Here is a 14,363-nt window from a genome sequence, read left to right on the forward strand (position 1 = left end):
CGCTCAAAGCAACGAGTGGCAGAGCTCGTGCGATGTATCCCGTGCTCAAACTGGCCCCGTGCTGTACCAATCCCAGCATGACGGCAACAGCGATACTACGACTCCAGATAGTCACCAGCACCTGACAGACCAAATGATGCGTTCACGACTGTTTGCTACAGGACTGGCACGCTTCATGGTATACTGCGTGCCCCTGATCTGTCGGCTGATCATACGCGCTGCGATTGCACAAATACCACCCTCCATCCTGTCTCAAGCTTGTCTCATCTTGCACAACAACCATCCACTCCACGACCAACACAGCCACTCGACCTCCACTTTAACCAATCATCACAGCTCACAGGTTCAGTTCATCAACACCATCTCCTTCAAAGACAGCTGAGGTACCAACTTTCTTTAGCTTTGTTCTCATCCATGCCATTCGCACCTTACCAGTGGCGTGCAGGTAAAGGTTACCTTCCTCCACCTGACGCGGTCCCAGTCCCACTCAACATGGCGGTCTATGCATACCCATACGGCATGCCTGTGCAGCCTCAATACGCCCATCAAATCGCTTACGCACCAGGAGCCATTGGTGTGCAGGCTGTCATCGCAGCCGAGCCAGCTCCAGCAAAGAAGAAGTCCAAGAAGGCCGAGTCCGCACCTCCCTCTCCACCACCAGCTCCTTCTGAAGCAAGCTCTGCTGCGAAGACGCTCTGCAAAGGCAAGGGCTGGAAGGTTGTGGGCAAAGGCGACAAGGACAAGACGTACACAATTGAGGTCCCACCTCCTCCACCAAAGTCATGCCCACCAAAGAAAATCAAGATCACCGTCCCACCACCTCCTCCAGCAGCTTCTGCTCCCAAGAAGATCAAGATCAGAATCCCTCCACCACCACCCTGCTCCACAATCTGCCCCAGTGACTCCATCTCCTCACACTCCAGCGGCAGCGGCAGCGGCACCAGTTCTGGCAGCTCCTCCAAGAAGACCGAAATCACAGTCTGCAGCAAAGCCCCCTCTGGTCTCAAACTCCGCGGCGGTGGAGGAGAAGACTCCACAGTCGCAGCAAGCTCAGCACCACCCGCCACCAAAGCCGGCGGCTGCCCGACCCTCGCTCCAGGCGTGAATTATATGTTTCCTTCCAAGAAATCTCACACGAAATTGCACGTTTTCAATAAGTGCAGTCCTATCTGGGAGGACAAGTACAAGGGCAAACAGCTGGCGTTCAAGATTTTCAAGGTCTCGACTGGGTTTTCGGTGAGGAATGTTATTGAGAGGGTGTTGGGGAAGGATGAGGGGGATAAGGAGGGGTGTGGGAAGTGGGCTGCTACGGAGTGTCATGAGGTTGGTGAGGGGGCGTGGAAGAAGGTGAGTTTGAATCCAAGTTCGGCTTTTGTTTACTATCTTACTGACTTTAGTAGGGCACTACGATTCCATATTCGGATGACAAGGCAGCTGGTTCATTGGCGAGTATGGGATGGGATCAGAAGCGTGGACATGAGCGTCCACCGGTTTGGTTGGTTGTACACAAGGCTTGATGTTGACAACAAGGGTGACGATGATAGTACTGAGGAAGAGCTGAAGACTGTTTGGAAAATTGGGCAATGACCCTGTGTCTGGAAAAGTGTTCCTGGATTTCTGTGTGGTAATTGATGATCACAATCACTGGAGACACAACTGTTGCAGCAAGTCGAGGGTGAGCAAGTGTTTCCAGACGTGGTGCGGTTCATGTTGTCGAGCAAGCATAATACAGCACGTCGTGCCAGGATGGCTGGAAGACTTTTGCGATATGTGCTCCATCTTGCTCGGGAGAAGTACTACACAGAATAGATTACTGTTCCTGAATGGACTTCTCAAAAATCTCAAAAGCACCTTCTCTGATTTAAGTTCCCCATTACTTCTCAGAATATCCCACAATGGACACTCGACCTATCGTCGTTAGTCATTGCATCGTATGCGACTTACAATGCTGCTGCCCCACAAGAACAATGCAGCGCAGCAAACATTCCACGATACCATCGAGCTTTTCGCGGCCGAATCATAGTCTTCCATCTTCCCCTCTTTTCACAAGCAAAACCAGCCCTCACGTCCACGTTGCCACTACTATCTACCAGACATTGAACTATCCCAATACCAAGAACAACTTCGCATATACTCGGTACCGAGCCCCAAGTTAAACGAACAAGCTTAAAAGCCATAAACGAAACGCTATCGCGATGAGCTCTACTTTGGCGCAGCAGCGCAAAGCATATAGAACGCCATGGCTGTCAGCTAACAGAGAAGGCGTTGCTTGGAATTTTCAGCCACCACGGCGACTCCGAGAAGGTTAAAGTTGTTTTATCTGATGTGAGGTTGATTGTGCGGTAAGATCCATACCACGTGCTGGGAACGAACCGAGGGCGATCGTAGATGGAGTGGGTGGGCCCGGCGGCGTTTTGCGGGTTCGAGTTCTTGGCGGGAATATACTGCTGCTGATGATGGTGGTGATGACTTGGGGTTTGTCTCGTGATTACGCGACGCGTGGGTGGTGATTCTGTGTGTTGGTGAGAGACGTGTGAGAAGTGCGTAGACGCGTGAAAATGCTTCACATGAGTTACTGTCATGTAGCAGAAAGAGCGTTCGCAGCAGAGTCACATGCATTTTGGTTGGGAGGAGGGTCCGCGAAATTCAGGGTCCACTGCTTTCCAGGTTGTGGAGCTCGTTTGGACCTTTCATCAACTCGCCGGGCTGTAACAACCAGCAACAGCGAAAGCCACGCGCCGACATCCTATCTGTTTGCGACGAACAAACATATCCACCTCCACACTCTCGCTCCCATCTGCCCAACTCGCACAACAGAACCTCACCTCGCGCCGGCGCAAACGAGAATACCTTAACAGCAACAACCATGGCGAAAGGCGTCAGCTTAATCCCGTTGGTAATCCTCTTCATAGTCGTCGGAGCCCTCGCCTTCATCGGCTACCAAATCTTCCTCTGGTCCGGCGAACTCTCCGAACGCGGTAAAAAGAAGATGGAAAAGAAACATATGACGTTCAAGGATGGAGGGTTACAAGTTGGGGTGAAAGATCGTTCGGCGGAGAATGCGGCGGATAAGACACAACGGTAAGCAGGAAGACATCCCAGTATTTACACAACCGCGCGCAGTTGCACTGCTAGAGGGGTCGCTCTGTCGTTTGCTGACCTTGATGGGAATACAGTGTCCTAGTAAGCGCATGGCAGAATTCGGAATTACCTGCGTATAAATCACGATTGGGATGGAATAGCACGTACCAGGATCCTAACAAGAAGGGAGCTTCGTCGCCTTCTTCTTCGCATTCGAGTGCTACGTCACCGGTATCTGGTGTGCCAGGTTCGAGAGCAGAGCATAGGCCTGGAGCGAGCAGGATTCCGAGCACGCCTGGATCGTTCTAAGGGAATCAAAGCTGGCGGAGTATGGGAGTTCGGATATCAGTTAAATTTTCCAAAGAGGAACATGTCATACGGACGGAAGAAAAGCGACAATGGCGTGGAATGACTTGTTCTTTGAGTTTTCCAAGATATGATATGATATGACATCGCCCGGAAACCGGCCATTGAACATTGGGAATGGGACAAGGCAGAAAAACCTGCCACTGTCTCGGCGTTTCACAAGGAGAATCCGATCAGTAATACGACAGACAGACCAACCAACACAAACAAGAAGAACAACAAAAGCAGCTTGGCCCCGACATGTCCAAGAAAAATCCCAACAGCCCTTCCCCGGATCCCCAAGACCGTCAGCAAGATCGCGAAGAATTCCCACGAGGATTGAGCGCCACCTTCCTTGTCACCAGCTTCCTTGTCACCCAAGACCAAAGATATCTCTCCGACTCCGCCAAAACCGGCTCTTACTATAGCACAATTGCATAGCCTCAATACGACGTCACGACCATAAACAATCTCTGTATGCTGTAGCGTTGCATACCTACCGACGAGTAGTTACATACAATACCACTTCACAACAGACAAACAAACCATCTCCAAATCACCCATGTTACATCCGGCACAATCCCATTGCGTTGTCGTTGAAGGTTGAGCTTTAAGCTTAACAAGTACGCAGTAGTTAGTCTCGTGCAGCTCAATCCTCAACAAGCGTACTTCGCACCTTCCCCATCAGTGCAAGCTGTGAAAAAGTGATCGACATAACCCAGAACTGCTATACGCAAAGCTGAAGAAGGTCGTCCATTAGCGTCACGTATGGAGTGAGCAAATGAGAAAATAGACAGAAGATGTGACCGTGGTAGTGTGAAGAACGAGTTCTGCGGATTCATTTCGACTATAGACTCCGCGGAGATCTGATGCTCCTGCTTTGCAATGCTAAAACCTTGGCGACAATTCCATTTCATGATGAGCAAAAGAAGCTGTCGTCGCTTGTGCCTGTGCTCCAAGCTGTTCAAACCGACAGTCAATGTAAAAGAGATTACTCCTCCAGCGCCTATCGCTAATCAAACAGCAAACACTTTTCAAAGCAGTAGCAAATCCTCGTCTAGACAAAGTTCTGCTTGAACGTCGTCTTGTCGAGGTTGCGAATCGTCTGCATGTCCCGACTGGCCTCGAAGCCGAGCTTAGAAGTTGGGATGTCATGCAGAGCAGCACGCGCTGTGCCGCCTGGACTCCTGCTGTTGGCACGAACCGGTGGCGGCCCTCCTTCGTTGAGCATTGCTGATATGCTTGGGATGGTCTGACCAGAAGAGGCTGCTGGTGGGGAAGCGCCGGTTGTAGCTTGAGTCTCGCTGGTGGGCTTTGACTCCGATTGCGAGTTGCTGTCGGTCGCTTGCGCACTTTCCGAAGCAGCTGGAGTCGGTTGTTGCTGCTGTGGCTGCTGCTCGGGTTGTTGTGTTTGGCTGTAGGATGATGATTGTGCGGCCGCTGGATACGGTGGTGCCTGGAGTGGCGGCGGCTGATACCCAGCGTAACCGGAGTGGTATGTCGCTGGCGGCGGTGGGTAGCTGCTTGGATAGCCACCGTGCGACTGGCCATAGGGTCCTCCAGGAGCTGGGGGAGGCAGACCAGTGTTGCCCATTGGTGGCGGAGGCCTGTCAAATGCCGTCATACCAGGAGGCGCAGGGTAAGAGCCCGGCGGAGGTGGGTAGTGCATGCCGTGTCCGTAAGGTGCATGGGGATGGTGGTAATATGGCGAGTAAGCGTGATGCGGAGGCGGAGTATGCATCGGGCTTGGTGGTGCCCAGCCCGGGTGATGGTAGTAAGGTCGGCCATACTGAGGTGCCTGATGGGGCGCATGCGTGTAGCCTGGAGAGCCCATGGGACCACGCGTCACGGCTGGGATGGTGCTCTGCTCGTGCACTGTCGAGTCGGGATACATGCCCTTCTCTGGGCGAATGTGGCGAAGCTGAGGGTCGGCGGTTGGCAGCATCAGATTGTTGGCAGCAGTTGTCGATCGTGAGAAATAGCTGATGAGATGCAGATGCTGGCCCTGGTTCGTGGTGATGCTGAAAGATTGCTTCATGAGACCATCTGGCTTGTACCGATAGCCGTCAGGACCGCCGTCGGAGTCGTTTTCCTGGTTCATCATGCCGTCGCGGTTGGAATTCTTGTCGTAACTCGAGCCGCCACGCTTACCCTCCATTTCGCGGTAGGTAAGGAAGCTTCCAGAGACGCGACTCGCACTCCACGATTTGCCGTCGGTCCATCGTCGCATGCCAGCTTCGCGCTCGTCCCAGACGAAAACGGAGCCCGATTTGATCGACTGTCGCTCCTTTTCGGAGAGACGTCGTTGCACGCGTGGGAGGAGGCCGATGCGACATGCTTCGAAGAGAATGATGGCATCGGCCGGGGTTCGCACATGACCGTGGTAGGTCTCCATGCCGTTCATTGTTTGGTCAAGTCAAGATCAGGGTGACTTGGCCCTCTGCAGGCAATCTGCGGAAAAGATCAGCGGCGAACGTGGAACGACAGAAGTGGGCAGTGACGCACGGGTGGTATTCGTGAATAAATGCCAGTCGCGAGTGACTCAATATGCAAACGCTGCGAGTAGAGGCAGTCGCGGTGCAGAGATGTAGGTGCGAGGGCCAGGTGCGAGCGATGGGGTGAGAGGAGGGAAAGAACGACTCGCAGGGAGAAGCGAGCAGTTTGTGCACTGATGCGAGAGAATGCAGGAATGGACCAAGGATCGCGAAAGTAAGCTTAAAGATTACACTTTAGAGTCGACCCGGGAAAATTGGCGCCGCTGGACGCTCAGCGCCAAGCGAAGGCTGTGCACGATGCCGTCCAAGCCCGGAGAGCCATGTTCGCATTCCGCTTGCCGTGCTCTGCTCTCTTTTCGCTGCTCGTGTCACTGTCGTACTCGTCTTCTCTGACTCCCTGAGCGGCAATCGGTCAGCCCAGGTCAGCGCAGACAGGCAGCGACAGCGCAAAAGTGTACGCGAGGCGAGCGACGATCGCAGTTGGGTAAGCGGGACGAATGGGCGCGGTGACGTCCAGCCCCGGCTCGAAGTGGACAGGTGGACATGCAGAGCGCGACACAAGTCTTGTGCAGTCTTGCGCACTCTTGGCTCGCTCCAAGCCTCTCCAATGAGGTGGAGCCCACGACACGTTTTGCGGCGTGCATGGCGTTCTTGTGCAGCGCGAGGCGTGCATCGTGCTGTCTAGGCGCCCGAGGAGCGAGCATGACGGCATCTTCCTCGTACAGAGTGCGATCTCACCACCAAACCGCCAGCCAGCCAGCCCACTCCCACCGGCGGGCAACACTAAGCGACCGCTGCAGACTGCTCCGCTGCCCTGGTCAGAGGGCGTTGCTGATGAGTGCCTTCCGCCGTCCAGGATCACTGATCACTGCTGGACAGCTCCACGGCGGTGCGCACGCCATCCGTGTTTCCGAGCGTATTATTATTGTAGGGCACAACAGCTCGCCGAGCGACGGCGAGACAGCGGGCGATCAGCAATCGAGCGTGACCCTCGATTGCTAAGACTTTTAACCTTATACTCTATACAGCACGCCCAGCCGCCAAGGTGTAAGCACTGGGCCCGCGTGTCTCAGCAAATAAGCCTCTGCTGACTGCCTGCAACGAGCGGCCGCGTAGGCTCGAATTGCTTCTCCAACACCCGGGCCTGCAACAACCTCCAAGTCTCGCGTTGCTTCTCGCACTTCTCCGCATCACTGTCTTCCTGCGCTCCTGCAGATGGACGGCTTCTAGCGATACCAGCACGCCACACTTTCTGCTGGCTGGCTGCCATGCTCGGAGGATGTGCTTAGCGCCATCGACACCCAAGAGTGCCATGGCTCGCTTCGTACCCCCTGCTCTTGTCGTGCAGTGCACAAGACGAGCCCTTGGACAGCTGCGACGACCTTCATAATAATCACTTGCCCATTGGGCGCACTTGGCCGCGTCAGCATACCCACTTCCACTGTCTCATCGCCTTGCGAGAACATGAGCACGATTGTCGAGCAGACGAAGCGCGTGGAGGAGGACCACTTCGCACTCGTCGACAAAACCGGAAGTCGGGAAACCAACCATGCTCGCCGGCGGCCGGACAGCCTGGCCTACGGAACGATCCCTCTCGCGCTGCACTGCAGCTCTCTCGTCTAGACATCTCATGAGAGCAAATCTTTCACCGCAAGCAGCGAATCCTTCGACTTCCCGCCTGTGCAGCGTGCACAAGAACTCTGGGACCTACGGAATCGAGCGTGTTCCGTCGTGCCCGTACACGTGGATCGAAGGCGTGCCGTGCGCTTTAGCTCCTCGGCTTGACTTGGCCTGTAAACGATTCGCCGAGATAAGCTTGAAAATAGCTTTCGAGCTAAAATGCTCACAAACTCCAGACCCCTCCTGGCCTGACAAAGCTTGTATTCACGACGATCGCGGCGTCCACTGAGAGAGCAACAACGCCAACGACGGTGAGCCAGGCCTATCCCAACTGCAGCCACCTCGCGTGCGCTGCCTCTCGAGGCAAACAACACTGGTCCGAGACAGTTCTTCGCCGCTGCTCTTTACCGAGTCGAGAAATGCGACTCTCGTCTGTGGATTGTCTTGACCATCTTGGCAATCTTGGCTTCCGATTCTGCTCACGTTTTGCAAACAGTGCTCCGGCACTGCTGCGACATTTACTGCTCTAGCGATCACTTGCATTACCAAAGAGGCGCCCGCGAACACGCTGTCTAGATACTGTACATCTGTACACACGTATGCCCCAATCATGTGAGATTTCACTGGACAAGCCGCAAGGCTCTGCGACGATCGAAGGATGTTGGCCAGAATCCGCCACCCTGCACTGAGCCGCTCCTTCGCTACACACGAACCTTGGTGACAATATTGCAAGCCACGAATGTTCTCGCCACTTGGTGCACGCGCGTTCCAGTCTTCCTTCTGCTCACATGCTATGTGGTCGCCGGTCGGCGGGTCCATCATTGCGCGATAGTACAGGTGGGGTGGACACCTACTGCAAGTGTAGCGTGTCAACGTGGCAGCCACGACCAGACTGACGCTCACCCAATGCACTCATGCGGTCAACATTGCGAGCTTCGAAAGTGCAGGCTTTGGGAGCAGCGCCACTATCTGTCTTGGTGCTGGCACACCCAAGGATACAGCATTCAGCCGCAAATGGTTCAAGCCTTGGACCGAATCCGGCCTACTTTGTCGGAAGCTATGATAGATGCTGATCTTGCAATACTCCTGGTGACCTGCATCAGATACTTGCAGATGTGTAGAGCTCTCGGCATTGTCGGCGAATCCTTTAAGCAACGTTGCAATCGCTGGCCTACATCACGCCGGCTCTTGCGCCCGTAGACAGCAATACCACGCTTTGTCTGATACAAGCATGATCTTCGCTCCAGCACATAACGAATCGCTGGCTCAAGTCTCGCCACATTTATTATCGCCAACAGAATGTTCGTCGCGGCTTCCTCTCCATTAGACAACTGTCTATTGCGGTAACGGATCGGTTGTAGGAAGAGGAAACACCCGACGCCCTTTGTGGGTCTGGATTACTGATACTTTCGCTTCAGGCTTGGCTTGTCTTGCAACTTCTTGCCATGTCTTCGACAGTGGATCTGCCAAGTTTTACCAAGACGCGTCTTGCTCATCTTTATCCCGCGCGTGCAGCATCTCCAACTCCCAAACCGGCGAGGTGACAGTTTGTGGACTGGCAGCTTCGAGAGCTGCTCACGGCGGATTCCGGTGTCGGTTGCTGGTCGTTGTACCGCGACAACGAATATCGTGTGTATGGCCTTTTCATCCCTCACGAAGTGCACGACGTCGACTGGAGACATGGAGTCTCTGCGATCCCCACTGACGTAGGACATATTCTGCTCCGCGGACTGGATTGATGAACCAAGATTTGTACTACCGTATGATCAAGCAGTGTGACGGCATCACCACTCGGCAACACGACTTTTCTCGTTCCAAGCGACGAGCAGAACCCCCCAAGGCCCTTTGCGGCTCTTGTGGCCGCGGAGCTGGACGTTGCGACACAGCATTCTCCATTTTGAGAGCGGATCAACATCGACGAGTGAACAAATTTTCCCGCTCCCTAACAGGCTCCTCGGCATGCAAGGACGCCGCACCAAGCAATAGGATCGCAAAGTTCGTATAGCTAGGTGCTACACACGCGAGTACGAACTACGCCGCAGTGCTTGGATGCTTTCAGAGTTTGGGACTTTCGAAGCTGCCTAGAAATGTCCGTTCAACGCGTGGCTTCCACTGCATGCGACGCGGCAAGTCTTGTTCTGCTTGACATGAGAAAGTCAAGATCTTGTCTTGCGACATACGTGTAGTCCGCGGGACGCATGATACGAAGTCTTGGTGCCAATCGCCAAGTGTGATGCGCAAGTAACCCTCGTCTGGGGATTCCAGTATGATTACTGGTCTCATGACGTGAGACGAGCGGTCACGACTGGGAAGTACTGTAGAGCCAAGGTAGGGTGTTATGCTGCTCTCCAGAATAGCAGCTGAGCAGACCGCGCCCAATCGAGGGCTATCGCTACGCGATCCGCGACACAAGACAAGCGAAAGGAAATATGTTCTAAACCAGCACGGAGCACAAACAATGTCGTAAAACAAGGAAAGGAGAATGCTCTCTGGCTTCAGCACCAATATTTCTCTCTTTCTCTCTCTTATATTCCTATCAACACAAAATCCCAAGAAGCTGCAAAATTCGCTCCTCAACGGATCGCTGATTCCCTTTTCAAAAAACAACACCCATTTTCCTCAAAGCCCCTTTGCCCATGCCGACTCCATTATAACGCCATGCCCGGAATGCATGTTATCGCTAACACCAAATAACGACTGCTGCCGCCTCGCGGCCACCCTTCAAAACGAAGCTAGAATAATCTTTGAAACAATGACGGCTGCAAAAAGCACAAGAAACAAGAACGCTCAGAGCTGCTAACAAAGTAAATAGAACAGAGAACGACCGTTGATCGTGATGACGATGACGATGATGCCTGCCTGGCTGGCTGCTGCCCCCAAAACAACCTTTTCCGCGCCAGGCTTTTCGTGACAGGAACGCTCAAAATTCCAAATGCAAACACACGCGGGTTTTAATTCTCAGACAACGTGGCAACTCCATCGTCCTAAGGCCTCCACTTCGGTCGCGAAGCCCCTTGCGAAGCATCCCGTTCTCCTAATCGGCTGCGCATCATACTACTGCGTCTGCCAGCTTGGCTTTGTCTCCCATTGACAGCTAATGCGCTCGGAGACCGTCTATTGTGGTGTGCCGGGGCTTCACTATCAGCTTCGTTCCCGCTGACGGGATCTTCCGTCCTCGCGGGCATCATGCTTGATCGTCGACCACTTGCTAATCGACTTCCAGGTCTCAGGTTCGGCGCTGAAGCTTTGGCTGACAAGCCATTTCTTGTGCTAGAGCCAGGAGCTGGGACGGATGCAGCGAGTTTCGATGGCGTTTCGCTTCGGACTGGGAGACTGGATTTGCGGGCTCGACCGGTAGCTAGACTTGTTGCTGGTCGTGGGAGGGTTGAGGCTGGGCCGCTTACTGTCCTTGAACTGCTCGCGGAAGCAGGAGTTCGAAGGAGAGCTGGGACAGGAGGAACATAGGTGCCAGACCGAAGGTAGTTGACCTTGGGGGTTACGGGTGTTTTTGCATATTTGCTAGGCTCGTATGCACTGAGAGGCGCAAAGCCTTTGTCTTCGAGCTTCGCTGCAGCCACGAATCGGGGCTTGTTACTCGAGGGGGTATGGTCAGGTCTGCTCGGCCAGGCGACCTTCTTCGATGGCGTTCCAAGAGGTAAGGACGATGCCCGCTGCGATGAGTGCATGTCCGATAAGGATTTCTTGGGAAGCAGGCTTCTTCGAGGGAGCGATGATGGCGTCAGTGTGAGCCTGCTAACCGACTCTTTACTGCTGCTGCCGCTTCGGACTTTGATGTTTGTCAACGACGTGGGCGTTCGTGACCCAAAGCTCCCTTTCCGGCTGTTGCCAACGACACTGCTTGCGGGTGAGCTGCCAGGTGTGGCAACACCAAGACTGCTCCCCAAAGAGCGCTCCGTGGAGATGACGGTCAAGACAGAGTCTCGCAATTGTTGATCCTGTTGTTCAACATTTGCCAAGTCATCCTTGACTTCGAGTACTACAGCATCCATATCCTTGACTGCATCTTGCAAAGACGCCCATCTTTGCTTCATGTCACTCTGAAGGCGAAGAATTTCGCCATTGACTGTGAGTCGATCTGTTACGCCTCGGTCGATGATGGCGAGCACCCGCTCAATAGCAGGACCATAGTGCCTCTTCTTCTGGTCATAATTATCAATCTTCGTCTTCATTGCTGAAGGGTTGATATGCTGCTCGTCCATTTCGATAGCAGTGCCGAGTTTTTGCAGACTTCGACTGATGGACTCGCACATCTTGAGAGCTTGCCGACCGGCGTTGCGGAAAACGATCACCCAGCGATCTTCTCCAAGCTCGCGACGTAGCGACTCTGCATCAGCTTCGAGTTGCTGCCATTGAGATTCTAATTGCTCTCGTCGTTGATCAATGTCCATGCAAGCGCTGGGGAAGACTGTGTTGCCTCGCGCACTGAATGACGATAGTCGCATTGGGAGGAAGTCCAGGTTGGCTCGTAGTGGTTGCATTCTTGCAAATAGCGCGAGAAGACTGGAGTCCTCTTTGTCTACCACATGAGCGGGCTGTGAAGGTGGTGTCAGGGGCATGCCGTCCGCGAATGGCGCTGTCAGGCTGAACCTGTTCTGCTGCATGCGACTGCCTCCAGGTTGCTCTTCCACGATGGTCTCCAGCTCGCTGATATCGATGCTGTCCTTCGAAGATAGAACACTCTCGGATCCCTGGTGGCGCTTTTCTTCCATCTCGAACACCAGTCGTTGGAGGTCTTGCATTTCTTCCGAGATCTCTCCCAGCACTCTGTCCCAAATATCTTGCCATTCCATCGCAAGTTTGACTTGGTCTTTGATGCCTTTCAGAGTAACCTTAATCTGTTTCCAACGGGTGACAATGTGCTCCATTTGTTCAACGCTCGTCTCAATGTCCTTGGCTGTAAGCTGATGCACATCTTCTCGTGTCTGCAGTCGCTCGATCGAGAGGATGTACACCTCGACCAGATGTTGAAATCTGCCAATTGCTTTATCAACATCGTCGATGCCTTCCCTGCCGCCTGCTGCTGCCCATTCCACATCATCTTCTGCGTTCAGCCCTTCCAGTGCATCATTCGCTTTCGCAATCCAAAGCCGAATCTGCTCATACGCATCCGACAAGGCTTTGGCAGCTTCTGTAGCCGATGGAAGTGCAGATATCCTCTTTGCGAGTGAGTCGGCATCCGGCAGTCGCATAGACGTCAGCTGCGCAAGTTGTCCCGTGAAGCTATTGCGTCCCAGCGTATAGACCGAGCCTGCCCTCGAAAGACTCGGCCTGGATAATGATCCATTGCTGGCCCTTCTCTCTGGTGTGTCCGCACTTCCAGCGCCTGCCTGCCAGTTTCCAAAGTCCAAGTTCCCGCTCGTGATCGGACTGGCAGTATTTCCATTCGTGTCCAATGCTTCTCGCGAAGCCATCCTACTCGGTGTGCTCGGCGGCTCAGGAAGCGGTTTATCTGTGTTCGGCGCCATCTCTCCACCATTCGCACCACTCGCAGACGCGCCCGTCGTTCTCGGACCAGGACTTAGCGGCTCTTTCGTCCTAGAACACAGCCTCGCCTTTCCCACATCCGGCATGCGATACTTGTGATTATCCACCAAGCTCGCCTCCAACCGTAAATGTTCGTCGATGCCCGCTTCGTCGTCGTCGGTCGTGTTTTCGGCCACAAGGGCGTCTGAGATGTCGATTACAGAGCTCGCGTAAGCTGAGGTCGCGTATGCACTCGGCGCATCCAGGTCCGCGTTCCCATTGGCATCGGACTCGATGGCACTGAGCTCGCTCGCCTCATTGTCTGTCAGCACCGGACCACCGCTGAGCCGCACTCCACCTCCCACGGGCATGTTACTGCTGCGACTCCACTCCGTCCCCCGTCGTCGGATGTCGACGTCTCGTTCGCGTGCGCGGTGCAGGCGTTCGAGTTCCTCGAGCTGAGCTTCGGGGATCCTTCCAATGCTCGATTTGCTGCTGCGACGAGAGGTTATGCTTTCGCCGCTGCGACTCCGGTGCAGGCGCTGTAGTCGTGCTTCCAGGCCTGGCGAGAGGCGTTTCCCAGCGCGATGGGCCTTGATCTCCAGCCAGCGATGGCGTTGTTCTTCCTTGAGGATCTGGCGGCCGATCTGCTGGCGGTGCTCATCGGCGGGATCCAGGTGAGCGGCCTCCGTCCGGCTGGGGTCCGTTGCGATGGCGGTGGCGGGCGCTGACGTCGACCAGTGCGGTGGACGAGTAGGGTGATGCCTGTCGTGGGCGGCCATTATGCGCTGGCTGTATACCGCCCCGCGCTAGGAGCTGGACTGGCTGCGTCTGGTCGGGCAAACGCGACGGGAGCTGCAGTAGTCGCGTTTGACGTGCATGTAAACAATCGACCACAACACTGGCCGACTGCGCTAGTTTGCTCGTGTTCACTGCTTGTGACACCAAGAGGAGGAGGGCGACGAGGTGGCCAGCAGCTCTGCTCTACGCCATGATCCACGTCGACCAACGTCTGTCCCGTCTGCTGTCCCTCCCTACCTCTCTTCTCTGGCCGTCTCCGCAGCCGCTGTGTGTCTCTGACGCCGGTTCCAGGAGAGTCGCGCAGTCATCCAGCCATCGGCCATGCACGCGTCGCACCAGCTCCGTCGCTCCTCCAGACATCCGACAGCTGCGCGTATATGGCTGGGTGAAGGCAGGCCAGGAACAACGGGCGAGAGTCCAGTAGTGTGGCGTTCTGCGGCTCTCCGTGCCTGTCGCTGTCTCACCTCATTCGCCAAAACATGCCCGCCAGTGCGTCAAAGCCTCAGGGATTCCAGATCGGTTCACGAGCCTAATGGA

General features: G+C 54.6%; 4 protein-coding genes across 4 annotated transcripts; 2 read left to right on the forward strand and 2 right to left on the reverse strand.

Moving 5' to 3' along the window:
• Positions 1-492: 492 nt before the first annotated feature.
• Positions 493-1,517, forward strand: RHO25_012003 (uncharacterized protein; the record flags this gene model as incomplete). The annotated part of the gene is made up of 2 exons (XM_023603409.1): positions 493-1,347; positions 1,401-1,517. 2 exons carry the CDS (start codon positions 493-495, stop codon positions 1,515-1,517), a joined length of 972 nt encoding a protein of 323 aa, XP_023454409.1.
• Positions 1,518-2,866: 1,349 nt separating this feature from the next.
• RHO25_012004 (uncharacterized protein) lies at positions 2,867-3,390 on the forward strand (the record flags this gene model as incomplete). Its single annotated transcript, XM_023603410.1, has 2 exons — positions 2,867-3,081; positions 3,177-3,390. The coding sequence occupies 2 exons, from the start codon at positions 2,867-2,869 to the stop codon at positions 3,388-3,390; spliced, it is 429 nt and encodes a 142-aa protein (XP_023454408.1).
• Positions 3,391-4,483: 1,093 nt separating this feature from the next.
• On the reverse strand, positions 4,484-5,830 carry RHO25_012005 (uncharacterized protein; the record flags this gene model as incomplete). Its single annotated transcript, XM_023603412.2, has 1 exon — positions 4,484-5,830. The coding sequence occupies one exon, from the start codon at positions 5,828-5,830 to the stop codon at positions 4,484-4,486; it is 1,347 nt and encodes a 448-aa protein (XP_023454860.1).
• A 4,695-nt stretch (positions 5,831-10,525) lies between these two features.
• On the reverse strand, positions 10,526-13,807 carry RHO25_012006 (uncharacterized protein; the record flags this gene model as incomplete). Its single annotated transcript, XM_023603413.2, has 1 exon — positions 10,526-13,807. One exon carries the CDS (start codon positions 13,805-13,807, stop codon positions 10,526-10,528), a length of 3,282 nt encoding a protein of 1,093 aa, XP_023454805.1.
• Positions 13,808-14,363: the final 556 nt, after the last annotated feature.

This window comes from Cercospora beticola, chromosome 8 (genome assembly GCF_033473495.1).
Source record: "Cercospora beticola chromosome 8, complete sequence".
NCBI lineage: Eukaryota > Fungi > Ascomycota > Dothideomycetes > Mycosphaerellales > Mycosphaerellaceae > Cercospora > Cercospora beticola.